Below are 16,092 nucleotides of genomic sequence, written 5' to 3' on the forward strand. Positions count from 1 at the left end.
AATAGGCTGTTGTTTCAGCCTCACCAGTCATGGACGACTCCACCGTCTAGGCCGAAACATCTTTTAACTGGAAAGCATCCTTTCCCATAAAATAAATTCCATTTTAGATTTTCTCCAATTAGAACTAGTCCATTCGTACCGTTAATTAATTTTTTCATTTGAAATAGTAAGATTTAAACTTATTTCTATACTTTCCACGCTTTTGATCGTCAGGCGGGGCTTGTATTTGAGCGACGTCCCCCTTCACGATGCCACCAGAGATCTCGTTCTGATGTCGGAGCAATTCGAGGCTGATTATAAATTAACGAGGAACTTGGAATTGCTTACCGATAAATTGCAGCAGACGTATCGCGAGCTCGACGGCGAGAAGCAGAAGACCGACAGGTAAGGATTCCCGTCGGCGTAATTTTCTGATTAAGGAAATCCCCATTGGCCTCGTTTGCCATTTATCCTGGCGTGATTCCACGGGAAAGGGTGGAGAGAAGTCGATTTTTCTACTAACTTGGAATTTCTTTCTTGACAAGATACTTTTTCCCGCCGGAAATTGGATCGCGCTTTTTCCATCGAGCGACACCTTTAAACTACGTTCGTTCCGACGCTCGTTGCAGGACGTTAGGTCCGACAAATACTGGGTGTTCAGGTTGTGACTGCAAATGAGTACTTTTCCAGAGGGTGTAATCGAAATTAGAAAGAGTCGCGTTATTTATTTGATCCATGTAAAGTTTTCGATTCTTCAGCTTGGTAAAATACATCATTTTTATTTTTTCAACTGAAAAAAACTCGGTGATCTGCTTTGCTACCTCCGTTAGGATAATTCCATCGGCCAGTTCCGTGATTCGAGGGGGTAAACGAAATTAGCGGAGTCGCCTGGCTCGTGATTAAACGAAGTTCCATTAAAAGTTGCGCGTGTTTCGCAGACTGCTGTACTCGGTGTTGCCCATTTCCGTGGCGAACGAGCTCAGGCACTCGAGACCGGTGCCAGCGAAGAAATATGACTGCGTTACGCTCCTATTTTCTGGAATCGTCGGTTTCGGGGCTTACTGTGCCGCTCACACGGACTCCAGCGGCGCCATGAAGATCGTCAACATGCTTAATCAACTGTACACCGCGTTCGATGTTCTCACCGACCCCAAGAAGAATCCCAACGTCTACAAGGTGAGCATTTATCAAGGTTTATGTAAAAAATCTTATACTTCAAATATGAAAGGTTATTAACCCTTTGAAGAGTAAGCATTTTCCAATATTGGTCAAAGCCAATTTATGTATATACCGGATAATATTTCTAGAAGACCAAAAAGAAAGTTTCTCGTTTGTAGTGTATTGCGTTCAAAGCGTATGCCACTGCAGGAAGCAGGTCTGGAAGAAGCACAAACGGTTGTCGTTCCTAACGACAATGGTTATTTAAATAGTAATGAAAGAAAGAGAAACTGTGTATACTGTTAAGAGCTCCTTTCTTTCCGCATGGCATTCGAACTGCGTAAAAGTTTGTGTTTCAATTCCCGAACAGACTTGGGTTGGAGAATCGATAAACGGATTTTATAAACGTATATCTTGGTCGAACTCGTTTCAAAACTAAATTGTATAAATTTTACCGGGTGCCGCCTTAGAAACGGTTCACGTTAATATCTTCACTATTTAAAGTCGTAAGAAACGGCATTGCTCAAGAAAGTTATACGACTTTGGAAATTAGCATTACACTTTTGAATGGAATACCTAAGTTTTTTTTTTATTTTCACGATTTATTCATTAGACTTATCGGATCATAAATTTGGAACGTACTTTTTCGATGTGTAGATATTTCAAGGAGAGATTAAATTCGAATATGAATCATATTACAGTGAAAAGAGATTTATTTTAATGTTAATGTTTCTCTCGTATCTATTAAATGAAATGAATTTCCTGAGGAGAACCTAAAGCGAAGTCCCAGTTATTAATAAAATTCATTATAAATGCCTCGACCAGAATATAATATATAATTCAGAAAAACACGTACGTTCAACCATTACAAAAAGGTAATCATTAATATTGATTATGCCCGTTTCGGAGCGATATTAAAAGGCATTAAAGTAAGATATCCGGTATCCATTATACGCTCGACAACGAATATATTTGAATTAACGAGAAGGCTTGTTAGCACTGATCCACTTTGGTTGGACTAGGTCGAAACTGTTGGTGACAAATACATGGCCGTGAGCGGATTACCAGAACCATGTCGTTGCCATGCACGATGCATCGCTCGCCTGGCGCTGGATATGATGGATCTGGCTGCAGACGAAGTGCAGATCGATGGCGAGCCTGTGGTAAGTTTCCATGTTTTATTGCAAGCTTGTTTTCGACCTCCAACCCGAAACTTACGCGAGAAATCTCAATAAGAGATCTCGACAACCTTCAAAGACCAGTTGAATGTCATTTACCATAGTAAAATTAATTTCCATGTACTGAAAGGTGCCCAAAAATAAAGAAGCCTAGCAAAAACATCTATTAAATAAAAATCAAATTAATAGATCATGAAATATTATTATAAATTGAGTAACGAAATAAGTGGAAGTAGATATCGTATTTCTTTCTACGTTTAACTGGTCTTTTCAATCGCTGGTCGTGGAACGCAGTACTGCATTCGATTATCCGTAAAAAGAGTCTTGTTCTTTTTCCTGAACGCACTCTTCCTGTTCCAACGCGAAAGCTTCCGCAGCGTTAACGCGATCGACGTGACGGGACTGCGCACTGTCGTTTATTAGACGATCTGCCTGTGATACCGTGTCGCTAACTCTTTCGTAGCAAATCACCATCGGGATCCACAGCGGTGAGGTCGTAACCGGAGTAATTGGCCACCGTATGCCTCGATACTGTCTCTTTGGAAACACGGTGAATCTCACCAGCCGTACGGAGACCACTGGCGAGCCTGGAAAAATTAACGTCTCCGAGGACGCGTACAGGTACAAATTATTAATTTTTGCTGCGTTAGACACTTTAGGTGCAAATTATTAATTTTTGCTGCGTTAGGCACTTCAGGTGCATCGAAGAAGTGTCCAGTTTTCTCCAGTTCTCTCAATACTTTTTAGCTTGTCCATTTTAAGATTCAAAATGATATGCAGTCAGCTCCATAAGTGTTCGTACCCTCTATGTTTATTGAAGAAATTTGTCCATATTAAATGATAAGTTTTACGTTTCCATATCAATTTTTCATTATAAGTATATACCATTATTCAGATCATTAATTTACCATTTAGTTTAGACAAATGTGTTCAATTGAAATAGAGTGTACGAATAGTTATGGGACTGACTGTAAGTATAAATTTGTATACACTTATCGTCAACGTTGATACATTATGAACTACTCCCTAAAACGATAAAATATAATAACTTTAGTTCAAGAATTGCTTGAGAAAACTTGAGTTTAAAAGACATGACCTGGCACCACTTTCATAATAAACATCTGGTATACAGGGATTAAATTCACAAGGTTAATTTCCAAGGCTACGAACTTTCAAAATATCCAATTAAAATGAAACTCGACTTTTTAAACATTCTTAATGAGAATCCTCCTTTGACTGACTTTAATATTCTAAATGGATCTAGGGGATTAATTAATGAAGGTGATTTCTGGGATCGACGAGATCCACTTTAGATTTCGATGGCCGCAATAAAACGAGATGGGACGAATGCGCGCGATTTGTTCGTTCTTGTTTTCGAACCGTCATTTTTGCCACTGGTATTCCTTTTGGCAAACCTCTGAACTGTTTTCAACTAACGCTTGGGAGACTTCGAGCGCATAAAAAGATCAATAATCCAGACGTCCTTGCGCCGACATGAAAGATGGTCAGTTTGTGGACTTAATGTACAGATAAGCAGATACAAGTAGGTCGAACGGAAATATTGCTGTGACTAGGGAATAACATCGCGTACATGCGAATATTTATTTTTATTGCATGGGCATGTTGAATTATTCCTCAAGGATGATGGTATCGATAAAGAAACATGGTGGAGCTTGTATCATTTTAATTGTTCGTTGGTCGATCCATCCTGAATAATATACTGAATTGAATACGCGATATGGAAGAACTCGAAAGAAAACATGCTATACATTTACAAAAGCAATAACCATATATATATTCACTGTCGCGTTACTGAGCTTGCAATACTTTACTTGTTAGTTCATATTTCATCTTCTTTATAATTTTAATTGTTCAGTGGTCGATCCATCTTGAACAATACACTGAATTGAATACGTGATGTGGAAGAACTCGAAAGAAAATACATGCCATACATTTACAAAAGCAATACAAATATCTGTATATCCACCGTCGCGTTATTGAGCTTGAAATACTGTATCTAGTTCACAGTTCATCTTCTTTATAATTTATTATTCGCTACCTTCGTTGAATCAGAAAATTGATATTCATGGTCCGTGCTACGGAACCGAAGCGTTAAAGTGTCCTTTGTAATCAACGCACGCCTCGATTTAGTAACGAACGCCTGCTAATCAAGTCCAGCAGCATTATCGCGACAATGAATTGTTTAGACCAGAGGTAATTCAATTACACCAGTAAACTCAGGAAAGTCCAGCGCGGAGCTGCATCCATCTCGGAAATTCGTTGAACATGCAGCAGGTCAAAATTTAATGCGAAGCGGCATTTATATCGCTGCGACTACGATTCACTGTCGATCGACTACCTGAACATTTTATTATTGCTGCTGTATTGTCGCGAGACACACTGTCACTGCTCAGCTTATCGAACGTCGAATTTATTAAACGTCTATGCAGAATCGTGTTAAATATTGAATATCAAATTTATTACCCGCGCGTCGAGTGTCTCGAAGGATTTATACGCTTGGTTCTAGCAATCAGTTCCAGCTGGCTCGGTTCGATTAACTTTGTCGCAATATTTCATTATTATTGGACACTGTAGAGCGTAGAGTGTAGTATCGAGCAATGATAAACTTATAAATAGAAAAAAATATCGGTGTAGGTCGATATAAAACTTCGCTGATATTAATTTAAAGATTAACAGTCGTTTTCGATTTTACTAGGAACAATTTCAAAAATAAATTTTGCGAGCGATGATTTTGCTTTACATGCTTTCCCTGTTCTTTCTAACAAAAAAGAAAGTAAAATATAACTCAAATGTGCAAGAAGTTCGCATGGAACGCGTGGGAGACATATTTTTGTGAAAGTGTTAACGCCATAAGAACGTTCTCGCGACACTTGCGTTATGTGAAAAGGAAGGACACAGTTTGCAGAATCTCGAAACGTTTCGATGTTCTCGCGGAGCGTTCGTGATTCAGAAAGAGTTTCTCTGATTCCCAGCACTCATTATCTTCAGGATATTACAACGTATAATTATCGCGGACCTATTGAACCTGACTTTCCCTTAACCTGGCGCAGACTGTCCTACAGAATGGAAGTTAAAACGTTAATTTATTACGAATCGAAAGTTGAACCTAAATTTCTTCTAATTTAACGTAAATTCTTCAACACCAATATTTGTATTTACAACTTATTTGATTCTCGTAACTATAACCTATTTACTCGTCTACTTTGTCTATTTTCATCCCCTTAAAAGACAGCTGCACTACTTTTTCACACATCAGTATTCGTCGCGTGAGTTTTCGTTGTCAGAAGTTCGCCTATTGGCTGAAGTATACGCGGTCGCATCAGATGACCCGTATCACGCGACACGACATAAATCTTTAGGGACGTTTCTACGAATTGTAAACTCGAGAAGGGATTTCACATACAAACTGGAAAAGTCGATACATCTGTATCGAAATTGATAGGTTTTCCTATGGGTTTTTCCATGCTCTGCTGCCCCAACTCGATCAGCAACTACGACGATTTATGTAACACTCGATACACTGACAAAAGAAATTGCATTGAAAAGTTATGGTCGACTACAAGGCACCTCGGTCAATGCTTTCAGCTCATGCACGCATTTCGCGCGTCGAACTTCGAAACTTGATGCCGCAGGTTTGTGTGGAAGCGATTCATCGAGTTTCGATTACAGTTTCGATGAACTTTGAGTGCAGTCTAGAAACCGACTACAGTTTCGCAATGTCACATGCAGCGAAGTGAATTTTCATGTATAAATTTATTGGTCTCAGTGGTTTCGTTAGAATTTGAAAGAAAAATGTTTATACATGAAGAGTCGCATGAAAAGTCACTTCATCTGTTTCAACGACAGCTATATTTCTGAAAGGTCTGAAACTCACATGACCTAGAAATAACTTTGTCACTTCCACTCAGTGATATTTCTGTATAAATGTTTTCCTACAAATATTGTTACATCATTACTTAAGAACCGAAGTTATCGATTTTCCACACATCTAACTCGTCACGCAACCATATTAGCCCTCTATTGCACGACCATTTTATTGTACATATGTGCCGTTGACTGTACAAATCGATTAACTCCGCTTTTTTAAAAATCTTAAATTTAAGTGTCAAAGCACTTAAACCATTAAAACACCATTAAACGACAAAATTATTTTGGCCATTGAATAATAAATAATTTATTTCAGAGGCTATTTTGATCACATTTCTCAACTTTTTGTTGTATGGAGTTAATGGATTTGTGCAATGAGCAGCTCATATATCTAAAAGAAATTATATTCAGCTCACTAAATGAAGTATCCTCAGTGAACTTTGAAGAATGTCCTTCCTTTGCATTCCAAATGAAACACATCTTGTAGCAGCGGTTAGATCAAATACTAATCAGTCTCAAGAGGATTTTAAGTAAACTCTGGCGTATCCCTAAACTTAGAGTCTCTCTATCTCACCTAACAAGTCCAAGTTTCGACCCACAACGGCGAAAGTACATATATCAGTCGGTGAGCAAGTCCAAGTAGTCCCTAAGCGACGCTGGGATCTGTAGACTCTGTATTCCATGCGGCAGGGCCCAGTTCTCAAACAGAGTCTCTCTAATACGACAACGACACAAGTGTCTCAATTCAGGTGGATTCAGACCGCTCCTCTCGGGTGGCACCAGCTTCTGCTCCACCAGAGTAGGATACTGTTCATAAAGAGAGACACTGTAGACGCCGCTTTTGTCAGCTATGTAACTGGGCGTTTTCACAAAAGCTGTGGTCACGGTTCTCAGCACTATCCTCAGACATTGAAGCAAGGGTTCAGGATAAACTGCCTGCTGTTGTCCAGGCTGAGGGTCGTACTCGCTCAGTCTCGTCAACAGCATTTCCAAGGGAGACGGAGCCAAATTGTCAGGCTCTACGGAAGCTCCGTAACGCAGCATGACGAGAAGAATATCTGGCGAGCCGTTTTGAATGGCCACCCTTAATGGCAACGCCTGTCCGTAGGACTCCATGGGTATATCAATCAAGCGTCTCTTCATGGGCAATAGCTGGCACCTGTACTCGAGCCGTCCAATGGTGGCGTGGTGCAGAAAGTATATCAGCGCGTTGATGTTCTCCTCGCGGTCCTCAAAGTCGCTCTTCCAACCTGACAGGAAGTGGGTCACCCGTGTACCGAAGATAGCGCCCACTAATATACGCTCAAAGGTCTTCTCGCAGTAGAAGATGTCGTTGAGCAGTCGCGAGACGATTTCGTTGTTCTCGAGGTTCCAGTCGTAGCAGAGCTTCGCTGCCACGTAGAGAACGTTGTGGAACTTGCCTAGCAGGCAGACGTAGCCGTTCTCCATCATGGCTATGTTGTGGTAGCGCAGGGCGGACATCACTATCCTCTCGCAGACGTCCTGCTTGTCTAGGTTCTCCGCTATAAACAACGGGCAAAATTGTACTGATGTGATCTATGGACAGATGGGGGGATTTCAATCAGGAGTGTTACTAATTTGAGATGAATTCCAGGTTCACTTAGGGAAAGGATTTTAACTTATTAATTGCTAAATTTCCATTCCGGTTCCGTTCAACTTACGGACGAATTTCAAATGCGTTCGCTTTTTGTAAAGAAACGAAGGACAGAATACACAGTTTCTATTACCCACAGTATTGACTGATATACATAAAATGAAATTAAACTGTCAGACATACTAAATATATTTCTAGCGCCGAATGGTGTACGGAAAATTTCAAAATCCCGAAATAGGAATCATGGCATCTAATGAGTTAAGTATGACCATACAGTGATAGCATACAAAAGATTAAACTGTATGTGTAATCAAAGCCAGGAGGAAAGAAACTATATCATCAGCTATTTGTTGCGTATAACTATTGCAATGTATCGGAACGTAATGGTCGAAAAAACAAGTATTCTTCCATATGTTACCATTAGCTGATCATTGCGTTCCAATAGAATCGCAATAGTCATACGCAACGAATAACTGATTATTAGATTTCTTTTTTTTTTCTGTCGTCGATTGCACACATCACCAGGCCAGTGTAACCTGTAATGATGTATGCTACGTTCGCGTGGTCACACTTTTGAGTTTCATTTTCACAGTAAAACACAACTACGAAGGGAATCGACAGGGAAACAGTGTCTGTGGATCTATGAAAATCCGTGGAAAATCCCACTGCGATGGTAGAAGTCGATGACACGACAACTTTTTCTTTCACGAGCCAATACTTTCGATGGCGAGGCATCGAATCACCGTTTTACATAATTTTTTAAAGAAAGCAAAATCATACGGGGCGACGATGGACGGTTTCTCCCGCGTATAACATTACACGGGATCACTTTCCTTCCGCTATTCCCGACCGAGTCACTTTCATGGTCGCACAATAGAATTTCTAGCGGATCGCTGAACGAACCGGGCAATCACTGAATCGAAAAAATCTATACAGGCGAGTCGAAACGGCCCGGAACCTCCATCCCATGCGATCGCGACCAAAACCCCGTTAACCATACAGTAAATAGCGGGTAATTTCACAGAAAATTCTTTGATCAAATATAAGTATTTGCAGCACAACTAAATAAACCTGACGAGGACTGCAAAGAAAGGTTAACGTTTACATCATACGATATTGATAAATTGAACGGTGCTCGCAAACGTTAACCTATTCACTAGTAACTACGAGATGTAGTTTACATTGATTGCAATTACTCAAGGGATAGGTTTATAGCCTTTTCAGTCACGAATTATTGCAAAAGAAGATCGTAAATTTTCTGTTTAAATAACAAATTGAACCCTTTGAGTGCCAAGGAGCGATATATCGCTCCTCCATACACTCGTAAAAACGGCCGAGAGTGATACATCGCTGCTCAAAGCTGTAACAAAATTCCAGTTCAAGTGTAGTGAAAATATTTTCTTTAAACACATTAAACACATGTAACAAATTATGACTTCACTCACTGTCACAGAATTGTCCAATCCCTTCCCATCGTTTAATGCGCATAAACCATAAAAATCTTAGATTTCGTAAGCGGAGATTATTACCTTCCGCGCAGCTATTTATCACGTCGGAGAAGTAGCCTACCAACTCTCGACGTTTGTAACGCGAGGCCAGGCAACTGCGCTCCATTTCAGCGAACAGCTTGTCGAAGTAGCCGTCTATCAACACTTCCATCTTTTCTGGATCGAAGAGAAACGTTCGACATGCACTAATTTCGCGTTGGGACGAGCGTACCGCTGTCGTTCGTCCACGAATGGTCGGCTGGACATCAGGCACCACCGGGGAGACGACGCCAATGGTTAATTCGATTAGGTGTTAAATAAGTATTTCGAGGGCTTCCTCTGCTCGTTCCCTTAGCAAAGCGCACGACGAGTCCGCCTTACTATGCCGCGGTAAATATTACATTCCCGTCCGAACGGTGTATAAACATACCTAATTAAGCGGGAACGTCGAGTCTCGACGATTACCGATTTCCCAGCGTCCAGCGAGTTTATAACAGCTCAAAGGCAGTAAATTACACGATATTTCTTGTTGCTGCGATTGCTGCCTTCGCAGACACACTTTCAGCCCGGGTGTACTCTTAATGGAAGGATTTTAATGTGGTTTGAGGTCACCCGTCATCACTCGATAGTTCTGACTGAAGTTATTAGTAGAAATTCAACGCGATGCTAAACTGTCTATAATTATCGGAAATTAAATACGAATCGTAATTTCACCTGCTATTTGTCGACGAAAAAGGTTGAAATAATATTGAAGTATTTTCACAGCCACCATTATGCAACTTTCGTGACGAGACCCTTGCAGGAAAATATTTAATTACAGAATGACAGGGAATACAACACGATCGAATTGAGTTTAAACTTTCAAATAGTATGCACATGTTAAATAAATTATAATTAAATTGTAATGATTGACGTAGTCACTAATAACTTCGTAGTTGATGTGACCTTACATAAAGTAATTAAACAACAACAACGAAATATTGAAGTATTTTACATACTTGCATCTGTGGCTCTTTAACAGAAGACTTTATTATTTTCACCACAGTAACTCATTAACTGTGCCTTAATTGCCTCCACAATAACAACGTCCAATTCTTGAATCGCCTACTTAACTATTTTTCTAACTGTAAACTCGAATTCGTCGTCACGTTGATAAGATAATAATATTTTCACTGTTGCAGGTACCTCTGCATGCCTGAGAACCAGGATCCACAGTTTCTGTTGGAGTACAGAGGTCCCGTGACCATGAAGGGCAAATCGGAACCCATGAACGTTTGGTTCCTGTCCAGAGAAACAGAACTAGTCGCCTAACTTCGTCAACGCTATGGCGATTCACCATCGTAGTATTATTGCGACTGTACACTTACACCATCAATATATTGTGTAGGAGATAAGATTTTTACGGTTCTAAAACTCCATAAACGATAACACAACCCTTGGGTCGACTTCTTTGCTACTGAAGTTATTATGTCATTCATATTTTAAAAAATTCGGAGAGCGCAAAATGTTAGCTCTTAAATTAATTACAAACTCCTACAGAATTATACGTCGTATACTTGTGGATTACTGAAGAATCCTGCGAAGCTTGTTTTTGTTAAATTTAAATTAAATGAATGTAATTGTGAATTATAACGATAGGATTAAATGAAAATCGACGGGATAATTATCGCAATTTTCGAGAAATGATACGACATAAGATGGAATTGTTATTCGGCAACAATGCGAGCATGTGGATTCAATTTCTCCCATTCACGTGTCTTGCAGTGGGCCACAAATCCTCATTATCGTCCTCTCAAACCAGAAATCGCCTACTGTTTGTATTCCAACACAGTAATTTACTTCTGGCAAGGCGGCCGATAATTGTTGAATGGAAAATTTGTTATCGCAAATAATTTACAATGGTCTGCGTTGAATGGAGAGTCGAGAAGTCCTCCTAGGCTCTAGCCACGTCCAAACGACTCCTTTCGCGCGAACGTCGACTTCGCAATGAGTTTACCAATTGTAAATGTAAGAAGCAATCAAATATAAGTGTCACCGTGTGTCGCTCGAAGGTATGCAGAGTTTCATTTCCCGTTTTCGTCGGCCCTGTTGACTGGAGGTCCTGCGCCAGAGGTCGCAAGTACGAAGTAACTTCACCCTTAAGCATATAAAATGAAAAAAAAAAGAGAAAGACGAACGTATATAACCAGGGAGAGCTCGATGGAATGCTGGACGCTGAAAGGTGTAACGGAACCTGTTCTACTCTCAACACGTCCCACGCACGTCGCAAGGTCAATACATCCGAGCCTCGCACACACAGCAATTCTTGATACGACACAGATTCCAGCAATCATTTTTCCTTATTTCCTGCCGAGTAATATCTCAATGTACGACTTGTCTTGCGAGAGTAATAATTCACGCTTGTTAGGGATTAGTTGCCTGTCCTGGTTCTCTTCAATGAAACAAATGGTGCGCGTAAATAGTGCGTCGATCTTGTAGATAATTTAACAGCAATTAGTTGTGCATGATTTTGGTATGGGAAATATTACATGAATGTGTAAGGAATATTTTTGTGGGCGAACAAACACAGAGAGTAATTAAAAGGAAGAGAACTGAACAACTGAACTCACTAATTCATAATCTGAACATATATATTTGTATCTAGGACTAGTCACGCGACTACTAATTACCGAATACCTATTATTGTAACTCAATTACGCGCTACATGGAAGGAAGGACCGCGATCCCCGTGACGCCAACGTCACGACGCATCGATGCGAAGCCGCAACCAGCGCGTACGTTCAAATTTGTTTACAAATGCAAGTATTATTTCAGTGTATCGTTTTTTTTCTGGAGTATATTGTAAGTGGAGTTTGTTACTCATCGCGTTAGAAGCCCCAAAGTATTTACAAATAAATTGCAACCGAGTTAGAATGCTGGAATTTGTTTACAGCGTAGACTCGGTGTCGTTTCGTGTCAGCGAGCCGCACAGTCGTAAAAATTGTTTAGCATTTTCCAGAACTTTTACTTTGATTGAAAAATGCACACGTTGATATTTGAATACGCACGTGGCCCTATCAAACATTCGTGCGCGATATCGCGCGTACGTGAGCCCGCGCGCGCGAAATCAGATGAAAAAGAAAAGGAAACGAGAATTCCCAAGGAGTATATTACGATTTCCTAGACACGCTTGTTGCATGTTATTTTAACTGTTTATAAAGTTGCTTATTCAATCGCATGCCGCGGTAAGCGGCATGCTGAATACAGGTTTCGCGTCGTGGAAAGAAAGGCGAACACCACCCAACTGGTTTACCGGGTGAGGTATGTGGAAAATAAGGCCAAATAATAAAGAGTAAAAGAAACATCCGAGAGTGTGGGATCAACCGATCGATGCCAATAGTGGGGATCTCGCCAAACGCCTGATTTGCATGGGGGACACGATCTACGGGGATCTAGAATTCTTCCAAAAACCAGTCGAAATTTTCTACATTCCTTTTAATTAAATAAAATTTACTTTTTTATTGATAAGTTAGAGACGTGCTTCTCTTTTTATGGCGAAAGCAACGTCAAGGTTCTTTATTTTTGGATTCCTCGGGACATGTTATAATTTGAAAAAAATATACACAGAAGTAAAAGGGATTAACCCTTTGCACTCCTATGTCGATTGTGATTCGACATCAGCTTTCATCTTAGGAGCTCGTTTGTCGAGTCCCACTCGACGTTCCTTATGTCCAAATCAATAGTGAAGGATATTGTTTCAAGAGATATCATGCACCTGAAAATTACAAAGTACAACAATAGTGTGACAAAAACTGGTATTTAAGTGAATTTGTTTCTTCCTTTAATTATTTAAATTGCCTTATTTTTTAGTTACAGAAAATTTCAAATAAAACAATTAAAAACGTTGAGAGCTGCTGGTAACGAAATTGAAATATAATTCAGAGTGCAAAGGGTTAAAGAAGGACGACGACGAAGGTAAGGACGAAAGCCAATTTATAAGAGTATATGTAAATTATAGTTAGAAATATTACCTGAACTATTACCTGGTTGATGAAAACGAACAATTATTGATGAAAGGTAATTCGCGAGTATGGCTCTCTTCAGATAAACGGGAACGTCTTAAAAATAATACCATAAAGCTTACACGACGATAAAAGTCGAAGCGCCAAGTGATTGTAGTAAATTGGAACACAGAAGTCGCGGGTAACAAGGATAAAATATCGACTGTCGATATTTAGCGCAGGTATGGAAGATAGCAATAGTCAAAATTTGTATCCGGTAGACCAGAAGTATCTCGGACCTCGCTACCTAATTCAAATTTACATTGCTAAATCAGATTTCTATGTACACGAATAACTATGCTCAGTATGCAATGACCCACATATCTTGTATGATAATACGTTGTTCCTGGATGAGTTGCGTGACTGCTTTTTGAAATATTGGAAACAACTCTATATAAAAATATACTGCAAATTGTTATCTTGCAAAGGATACTTACTCTAGCACTATTTCTCTCGACGTCTGAAATGTATGCCGCAGGATTCGCTTACCGTAGACACCGAATGCTGACATCAAGTATGATAAACTGTTTAGAAGCAGTAAAAGTATCGATCGGTTAGAATTCGCAGTGATATACAAGGGTGTGACTGGTACAGATTTGTCCGACGGTATGAAAGTATCGACCAGTTCACCTGGGTAAATGAACTCTCGCTAAAACAAGCGCACTTCGGACTGGACTTCAATAGCAGACTACACGAAACAGGAGACCAGTGTCGATTATTTAAACCGAAAGTTTTCCTCGCGTGGAAAAGTTTGGAGTAAATGGGATTAAGTGGTGGACCAAGATGTCCACCTAAAGAAAGAACGTGTATCATTTATCTAGGATGAAGGGATTCATTCCAGATAGATTTATTTATTAACGAATTGCACGCATTCTGCTTCCTAGTGGCAGTAATTACACGGTCGTTTACAACGCCCGTGGCTAATCCATAGGAAACAAAAGCGAATCGTTGCGCAACGTCTCGTACTTCCGACCGTTCTAGGAACGCTGCGTACAAGAAGAAGAAAATTCCCCAACGATCAAACGTATCGTCAAAGTTGCTTTCCATTCACGGGGCCATTCACACGCGCGTAGGGCTTCCACGGTCGCGAAGAAATCATTGGAACATCCGAGACAGTGGTTCTTAACCACTTCAAATTATATTGGCTTGTCCAGAACGTTCGTGCTAATTTTTAAAAAAAAATCCAAAGGCATATTTGAATTTTGATATATATTTATTGAATTATACCATTTTGTTCCATAATCTTTCTATCTTTTAAGAGATGTATTCAGACCTGTACCACATACCAAAAATCGACATGGACTTTCCAGACAAACCAATAATTACTTAATGAAAGTATAAATATCCAGAAAACAACATCTTGATTCAAACCTGAAGTAACATCCTTTCTAATTAATTACAATAATACTCCTGAAAAGAATAGGAAATAAAAATTCCTCTATGTCGCCAAAATATTGATCATACAGCGTAGATAGTTAGCCATCTTCGCCTGGGCACAGTGGCTAAGAATCACTGATCCGAAGGGGCGTTGTGTTGGTGAAATTTCGGCAGGTGTAATGCGTAGAACAGGTACGCGAGACCGCGAGCGCACACAGATGCACCCTCGTACGCGAGAAAGCCTGGTGAACGGTAAAGAACAGGTATTTAAATGAGAAACCGGATAGTCGATTCAACCTGGCTCGGTAGAGGACGCCACGTCCTCCTCAGCAAGTGCTTACGTGCCAGACAGCTTCCAAGACCCGTTCTCGGCCTTCCCTTCCCAACACTTGTCTTTCTCGCTTATTCATCGGCGCACACGCTCGCGCCCAGCTCGTCCTTTCACTCGCACGTCCACTCGGCTACTTATTTACCTACTCGTACAGGGCCTCATTCTTTCACTCGCTCCCTCATTCACTCATGCTCAGTCCCAGCACTGGACTGACATCGTACAGATCCCTGGGCCACAGAAAGCCCAGGGTCTTCAGCTATTTAGAAAAACATCGATCCAATTTTATATGTTCTTGGTTGCTCCAACACATTTTTTAGAAATCTATACTGCTGGCAATTGATAATTTAAATAGAAAGATCGCATGTTTGCCAAGTACAAATATAGGACAGTATGAGAAGCTACGGTCATGGAAAAACCATGGAAGAGATTGTAATTGCTAAATAATTTAAACAGTGAAGAGAAGATGGACAACTGTACTTACCTCTATCCAGTTATAATTGCTAATTCGTTAATAGCAAGATGCGCAATCATTAAAGTAAGCAATCAAAGGAAAGAGAACAACTGCACTCGTCCCAATTCTGACATCTCTTCGAGGCCAAGTGGGTTAAGAACTCTCCTACCTTTTACTTTGCTTTTCATACATTGTGAGATATTTTTTGACCCACCTTACAAAAAATATGCTATTAGATATTTTATACTAACTTTGACGTTTAGTTTCATTTTTTTTTAAATTGGTACCTTAGAGATTCAAGAGTATGAGTCAATATTGACCCAGCTTGGTAGTCCGACGGTTTATCTCTGGAATTCTCTTCCTTGAAGACCTCTGGAAGCCCGCGTCTTAATTCGGCCCTGCTCATCGTGCTTGTACCTGTATTCGCTCCTACGTGTACTACCTCTCTCGTTTCAAAGCTCTCCCACTCTGTCCCACCCGCGAACGTCTACGTTATGTCCTCTGGGCCCACGGTGCCCCCACTTCCTCCTCAACAGCGAGTCGACGTTCCCACTCCCTTCTTTGCTGTGCCCCGTCGCGAGGACCAAC

The 16,092-nt window shown here is 40.3% G+C and overlaps 2 protein-coding genes across 3 annotated transcripts in view; one reads left to right on the forward strand and one right to left on the reverse strand.

Moving 5' to 3' along the window:
- LOC128896175 (guanylate cyclase soluble subunit beta-1) overlaps positions 1 to 11,359 on the forward strand; it is a 30,380-nt gene extending 19,021 nt beyond the window's left edge. Inside the window, exons 10-14 of the mRNA XM_054159380.1 lie at positions 214 to 384; positions 918 to 1,155; positions 2,160 to 2,300; positions 2,779 to 2,936; positions 10,487 to 11,359. Coding sequence (XP_054015355.1) covers positions 214 to 384; positions 918 to 1,155; positions 2,160 to 2,300; positions 2,779 to 2,936; positions 10,487 to 10,616 — 838 coding nt within the window. The 3' untranslated portion in view covers positions 10,617 to 11,359. The remainder of the gene's footprint in view (positions 1 to 213; positions 385 to 917; positions 1,156 to 2,159; positions 2,301 to 2,778; positions 2,937 to 10,486) is intronic.
- Positions 6,303 to 16,001, reverse strand: LOC128896232 (uncharacterized). 2 transcript variants are annotated; one of them, XM_054159455.1, is made up of 2 exons: positions 15,792 to 16,001; positions 6,303 to 7,726 (listed from the first exon to the last, which is right to left on the reverse strand). In XM_054159455.1, exon 2 carries the CDS (start codon positions 7,683 to 7,685, stop codon positions 6,822 to 6,824), a length of 864 nt encoding a protein of 287 aa, XP_054015430.1. In that variant the 5' UTR covers positions 7,686 to 7,726; positions 15,792 to 16,001; the 3' UTR covers positions 6,303 to 6,821. The 2 variants fall into 2 exon arrangements, with proteins under 2 accessions (XP_054015430.1, XP_054015429.1); XM_054159454.1 differs by lacking the exon at positions 15,792 to 16,001 and adding an exon at positions 9,348 to 10,168.
- Positions 16,002 to 16,092: the final 91 nt, after the last annotated feature.

This window comes from Hylaeus anthracinus, unplaced genomic scaffold (genome assembly GCF_026225885.1).
Source record: "Hylaeus anthracinus isolate JK02 unplaced genomic scaffold, UHH_iyHylAnth1.0_haploid 0, whole genome shotgun sequence".
NCBI lineage: Eukaryota > Metazoa > Arthropoda > Insecta > Hymenoptera > Colletidae > Hylaeus > Hylaeus anthracinus.